This window comes from Rousettus aegyptiacus, unplaced genomic scaffold (assembly GCF_014176215.1).
Source record: "Rousettus aegyptiacus isolate mRouAeg1 unplaced genomic scaffold, mRouAeg1.p scaffold_m13_p_13, whole genome shotgun sequence".
Classification (NCBI taxonomy): Eukaryota; Metazoa; Chordata; class Mammalia; order Chiroptera; family Pteropodidae; genus Rousettus; species Rousettus aegyptiacus.
In genome coordinates, this window is record NW_023416288.1 from 73,844,643 (window position 1) to 73,852,142 (window position 7,500).

The 7,500-nt window shown below is 30.0% G+C and overlaps 1 protein-coding gene across 1 annotated transcript in view; it reads right to left on the reverse strand.

Moving 5' to 3' along the window:
• FOXP2 (forkhead box P2) overlaps window positions 1–7,500 on the reverse strand; it is a 336,947-nt gene that overhangs the window by 234,922 nt on the left and 94,525 nt on the right. Inside the window, exon 2 of the mRNA XM_036231023.1 lies at window positions 1,686–1,863. Coding sequence (XP_036086916.1) covers window positions 1,686–1,853 — 168 coding nt within the window. The 5' untranslated portion in view covers window positions 1,854–1,863. The remainder of the gene's footprint in view (window positions 1–1,685; window positions 1,864–7,500) is intronic.

A 7,500-nucleotide genomic window follows, 5' to 3' on the forward strand; every position in this document is an offset into this window, starting at 1 on the left:
AAATATAGCCATGATTTTACTTTGTTTTCTTTTTATTTAATAAGTAATCATACCTTTGAAGAAAAAAAAGTTACTGCTTTGCATTTCCCTTCAGAATTTATTGTCTTATTAGTACTAAACTACAATGTTTATTTTCAATTATTAATTTTACTTGCCTTTACAAATGCAATTTACTGTATGTATTCTCAGACAAAAATAGAATTTGGCTATAAATTCTTAAGACTCTTAGGGGAGTCAGTAGGAATATAATAGCACTTCGCTGATATGATATTTCTTGTAAATATATTAAGGAAGAAAAGGGCTATCCTGAAAACTGCATTTATTTAAAGTAGCCTGTAAAATACGCTAATCCTGAGACTTTGGTAAGTATGTAATTCCTAAAATGGCAAAAACAAGTATTTCAAAACAAAATAAAAATTATCTTCCTAACAATTACTGTCTATGAAAAGAGACATAATTCCAAAGTAATAGTGAACCTATTCAAAGCGTTATGTCTAGCTCTTTTAAAAAATTATTCTTGAAAATAATGCCGAAAAGTTAAGACATTATTTAGTACATTTACTCTAAGATAACTTTCTAAATGCTGTTATTATTTAAAATAATGATTCTGTTAAATCATACTCTAGTATGACCATTTGCTTTAACTTTTGAGATACATCCTCACTTATTATATACTAACTTAAAAATGTGAATGATGTATCAGTCAATTTGAAACATTTTTCAATAATTCATCAGATTTTTATATTTTTATATTTAATATTTTTTTTTACATTTAGTCTGAATGCAATCTAGAGTTTTAAAGAAATATCTTTATTTAAAACAAGTACAATCTTATTTTCAAACAGGCATACTCACTCTGGCCTTATATAAGTATATGCTTTGAAAGCTTTCTGTTCTCTGTCACTGTTTCCGCAGAGTTGAATCAGTGAGGAAAGGAGTGGCTACTCTTTGGTTGAAAATAATATTTCATTGACAAACAAAATAGGGAAAATTAATCTGTCTTATAAAAAGAATAATGATCTACTTAACAGTATATCTTTACTGAGCAGTTGTTTACTTTTCTAGATTTAAAGAAAACAACTATATTTTATGAGACACTAGCAGAAAACAAAAATTGCTCTTTTAATGTTATCAAAAGATGTGTATTCAAAATATCTTGGAATGCGTTTTCAAGAAAAGCAACATAAATGATTATAGTGTTAACATGGTTTATAATCTCTCAGCAAATTTCAGCTGATTAATAGCTAATATTTGCAGCTATCAGGGGCAAGCATCTGCGTTGTGGTCCTTTTCACCTTAGCTCAGACTTTGAAGAAATTCATTGTATAAGCAAGAATCAAGTAATGTGGCCCTCTGGTGGAAAACTAAGTATCACATTCTGCAGCACAGTGTTAGTAAAATAGAAGCTATAAAATATTTGTTACAAAGATTTACAGAACCTTCCAAAAATCACCCTGTGAACTTAATTAGCAGCCCGACACCTGAAGGGCACTCTGGTGATGATATGACGTAACTAATAGGAAAATCCTATGTTTACTCATACTTCAATCATGTTCCAAATAATAATAAATTCTTAACATCTTTTAGCTTAATACAACATGCTCAATTTACTATGAATACATCTTTCATATTCAAGAAAACAGGCTTATTTGTTTTAAGGAATCACTGAGGAAAACAAAACTTACCTGCTGTTGTTGCAGATGCAGCAGTTCTACTGTGCTTACTTCAGAGCTGGTGTCACCACTTGATCTTCCATCTCTGCTGCCAGCATCTAATTGGCTGCTTAGAGTGCTCATTCCATTTTGATTCATTGAACTGTTGCTTATTGTCTCTGTCGCAGATTCCTGCATCATGACTTAATACCTAAAAGTGATTAAGAAGTATCAATTAACACACGTTACACCTTCACACTTCCATTATCAAGATGTCCCTCTCTTCCAATTACAGAGACAGCATCTTTAGAAGGAGAAAAAAAAAAAGCTTTGAATAGTCATTTACCAAGAAAAGCAATACAAATTCAGCTTTCATCCAGATACTAATCATTGAAATTATGGTTTCTATAAGCGATTTTTGTGTGGTTACGTTTAACAGCCAAAGTAACATACCACGTATATAACATGGACAATAGCATTTATGAATGGCCACATTTTAAAGTCTACCTATAAAACCAGTTTAAATGAAGGCATGATTGCTCACTCTGTGCTGTTTCCTATTATCTACCTTTGACAACCATGGATGACTATACAGCCTTATTTTAAATATTCACTATCTTGATTCTGTCAGATTTTTAAAGCACATCTTATGCAAGGCTGTTGTTTAATGATGCAAAGCTAATCATACAAAATTAAAATTTTGTAAGGGTGTTACAAATCATATGGCATCAACCAATGATAAATAGTATAATGTTTTTTTTTTTTTTTTGACTAAATAAAATTTTGCCTTGGAGGCATTTTAAGAAAAAGCTCCTGCTGCAAACACGTCAGATATTGCCTATTTTTTTAATCAAACAGCTCATATTCATTTATTTTTCTGACATTTAAAACATTTAATACTGTCCTTCCTGGGAAGTAATTAAGCTTATGCATGAGCAGCAATCAAACTGTTCACTTGAAGATGACTTAAAACTCAATTTTAACATAGGCAAATAAATGAAAGATATAAAATTAATTTTCCAGGCATGTATTAGATATGAAAGCTGGAAATAAAATCTATCAAGAATATCACTAATGATTGTGCTAAAAACAGCATAAATTATGCATATTACCTTCTCTACAGTAATAAATGTTTTATCATTTTCACTGCATAAATATACTGTACTTTCAGGATAGCAATGAGATGTCCTGCCAAGATCAGTGGAAATCCTTGCAGTAAATAAAGAACCAATGTGCTCTTATAAACCAGAATTTCACAGTACATCTTGAATCTGTGGTTTAGAAATATCAGTTTTGGTTCTTATAGACATCTGAATCCTACGCCATAATTGAGTAGATGCACTTCTCTTGTTCTGCGGACAGAATTTCAGAAACAACCTGGCTGCCCTGTGACTTGAACAGTTAATGCCAGATAGGCAGAGGACTTAGAGTAGAAAAAAAAGGATGTTAAACTTATCACTCGATCTAATTTTTTATTAGTAGATGATTTCACTATTTTAAATTTGGTCATATTTTAGGACTTCTTCATTTAAAAAATTTAAATATATTTAATATAAAGCAAATGTAAGCATAATATCTTTTTGTGTCATAGACAAATCACCTTCCCCACATTCTTACAAAACATGATCATACACACAGAGAGACATACACATACACAGAGATGCATATCCAACACAGATTTTTTTTTGCATACAAAATTATAATTATTAAAATTAATGGTTATAACTTAATAGTTTTAACAGGTATTTTCATCAAGCCTAAATTATCAGATTATCTCTATGACTCAAAAAAATCAATTAAAAATAGGCTTGCTGATTTATGAAAGAGATAAATCAGCAAAGCAAATTAGTATAACAAAATCTATGTATAAAATGAAAGCTGTTCTAATTTTTTTAAAAAGCAACAAAAATTCCATAACCATATAGGAAGCAATAGCTGCAACTACAGTAAACTAGTTTTAAACTAAATGTGTTTATGGACAAATTGGTTTTGTTAAATATCTTACTGAACATTAACAAAGAAAAATCAGACAAATGAAAACTGATACACAGTGATGGATTTTATAAGAAAAAAACAAAGCTAATACTCTTTTCTGAGATTAGGTAGTTAATAAGTATTCAAATTAGGCATAAATTTTACATGCACAATGTTTAAAATATTCAGAGAAAAGGTCTGATTGCCTTTACTAGTTATATGAAAATTATAATTTAGGTCCTCTCCAACTGTAGAACCAGACAGACATAACTTCTACATATTACATTTAAATTTTACTTTTATAATATAGCTGGAGTATATATGTATGTGGATGTTATTCCTTCATATCCAAATTTATTTGAAATACTTACTATTTCTAGGTGGAATCTGCAACACCAAGAACAAAAAAAAATTAAAAACTGTATTTTTAATGTAGGAGACAGGTGTAAGTATTTAATACTAAACTCTGGATAGTTAATGTCAGTACATTTCGATGAATTTAAGAATTGTGCATGTATTATTGTATCATAACCAAGATCAACAAATAATTAAAAACAATCAACAAGCAGAGCGTGATGGGTCTAAATTATGAAGAAAGACTTACATAACTTCCAATTCCTATTAACCAGGGGATTTTCATAGCCCTTATGGAATTTTTGACTTTATAAATAAAAATCTAGAGTATAAATTGTGATTTACATTTTAAATTCAATCATTTAATAGTAAAATCATGCTTAAAAAAATAACAGTGAATAGCGCTTTTTTCTTTACAAAACAGAAGCATCTGAACCGACATTAATATGCCAAAGCAGGGCAATTGTGTAACAAGATGATTACAACACACATTTCACCCAAAGAAGAAAGCTTGGAGTATGTCCACTATAAAGGAGATGTATCCCCAAGGATAATTAAGATGCTTCTCAGTATTGACTTTCTCTTAGTGGCACCTCCACACCTATTTTCCACTAAAGGAAAGATATCTAGCACATGTGAGGTGCTGTTTACCTTTAAAGTATATTTTAAATAATTATAAATTCAGCATATTCTTTCAAAGTGGATGTGCTTGTGATTCCAAACATATCAATAAATTATTCATTCTTCTCAATCCTACCACAAACATTTTACAAAAATCAGTGAAAATAAATTCCAGATCATTAAAGGGAAAGGTGAAATTGGGAGTCGCTGTTTTAATGTTTGTCCAAACTGTTAGCTAAACCTTTAAATCTTTCATCATATACAACTTTTCAGCCACATCAAAAAATAACTTCATATCTTGCACTCAAATAGTACAGTTCTACTATTTTCCCGTGCATTAAGTTTTTCTTTCTTTCCTCTTTCTTTCTTTTTTTAAGCAAGTCACTGTATAGATCCTTATTCTCTACACCACTTCCCTTTTGAAACATTAAACTGACACTGGAACTGACTGCACAAGATTGCATTTTCTCTTCCTAAACAACTTGAATTGAAAGGTTACTTAGTGTAACAATATTTACTTGCAGAATTGTGTTGTTACCAAGGGTATAATGGATGGTGGCTATGCAGGTTTACGCAAGAATGAGTGAAGCATGAGGCATTAGCCATGTGTTTGACATGTTTCAAATTGCTATAATCCAGCATTAAACACACCCAGCAATTCATGCCATTTCTTGCAGCCATAATCTTGAATAAAGCGTGCACAACCACTTATTATATAAATTAGTATATGACTCCCTGTTATAGTCACAACAGTGCTTTTGTGTTTATTTTGCATCAAGATGTAGTCTTTTATTTGTACAAATAACAGGATATAAAGACGTAGCTCAATTAGACCTCCTTACTTTATGATAGGGTAGTAGTGAATGCTAGACTTACTGGTTTTATTTTTCCTCTTACAGTTATAGGTTCTATTGGTATAAAACTGTACCATGTGAAATAGACATTTGCCAGAGCGATAACAGACACCTGTCTATATCGTATTCCATATTCGCTACATTCAAAGTTTGAAACTTGACCTGGGCCAGTATAGTTAACTATGTTATCTCAATCACCACCAGGGACACTATTGGTCCTTGTTGCATAATCAACTTCTTTTTCCTCTGGTCGTCTCTTTTATCTTTTCTCTCTTCCTTCCTTCTTCTCTTCCAACTCCTAACAACCATACATGTGTATGTATATGTATGTATAGGGACATGTAGGTTATAGATAGATTGACCTAACTATATATGTCAAGGATGGTAAGGAGGAAGCAATGATCTCTACTTCCCACCACATCCCCCTATCCACATACAAGGACACTCTATTTTATAACCTCGGTGCCTTAGTATTAAATCTCATTTTGGGGCATCTTATAATATAATAATAAAAAAAAAAGATAAAAAATGACTTCCTGAAAAACTAACAGTTCATATAAAAAGTTCATAACTATTTATTTCTGTGAACTTTTCTTAAACAAAATTATTTATAGTGACATTAAAAGATATTTTAGGTCCAGTTCCTAGTTTCTTTCAGTGTCTAGTTTATTTAACCAAATGTGTACATTAAATCCAAAAGACCTGACTATGACATTTAAAGAAAAGTACTCCATAAGATTAAAAAGTTATCATATATCTTAATTTTTAATCATTTAAAATTATAATATTAAGTATTAATTCCTATGCAGATTCATACAAGAAAGGGCTAAGAGGAAAAGCTGCACATGGAACAAAAAATCATATACCTTTACCTCAAAATATCAGCTAAATTCTGATTTTGAAAACTTCACTGTGATGTAAAACTTCTGAAAGAAACTAGCATTTAAATAACTTTTGTGCTCTAGTGGAATTAATTCATCATGGACACCATGCACAGTGCTTTTGAAATCTAGTACTGCTTTGCTAAAAGTCTTTAATGCTAAGATTGTCTAATAAATCAAAATGCCAAATATGAAGGACATAGTTGAGTGTGTACAAAAATTGAACCATGTAATATTTTTAATTTTTAAAAACTGAAACAGAACGTCCTTTTAAACATGATTTGGGGAAGAATAACTGCTGTCATAGCAAGTGATATTTTTAATATAACGAGTAATATCATACTAAGTAAATAAAAATTAAGTTGTTTACAAAGTATTTATTACTGTTTTTAAGTTGTTTAAACAACATGTCTAAATGCTATTCATAAATTAAAGTTAACTTCTTGGGGGAAAAGCTAACTTTAATTAGTAAAATTTCTTATTTTCATTCAAAAAGGTTAATATGTTTAACATGCAAAGCTGTAGGACACTTCAACATGTAATTTTTAAAAATAATAATCATTACTACCTTCAGTAAACAGAATAATGTTAGATCTTCAACAGTGACAAACATCTGGGAAACATAAGATAGAACAAATCAAAATCTTATCTTTCACTTCAATCAGCTATCAATTAATTTAGCAACTCAGTATGTTATGTTTTGCCCCAGGATTAAAATTAAACTAAGTTTTAAAACACAAATAACAAAATATAAAAATTTCATTATGAAAACATAATAATAAAATTAAAGTGTTTAAACTCTATGCTATTCCATTTAAATATAGTACAACAACAAAATAGAAAGGATGATGGCTAAAGATGTATTTTACAGCAACAGTATAATTCTGCATCTGAAAGTTTAATAACCCAAATTCATAAGCATAATTGGAAGATATTTGATAAATTGATGATTCAGGTAAATGAATTATTCCCATGTATATTTCAAAATTATATTTGTACATTAATCTTTATGTTTTAAAATCTCATTTAGTCTCATGCATTCGTATGGTTACCAAATACAGCATCTATTTCTCAAACAGGTGAAAATGTAAGCCAAGTTTTACTTTTCAAGATCCATGCTAAATGGTCAATTTTCCTTTTTAAGTTTATACATTTTAATGCTAG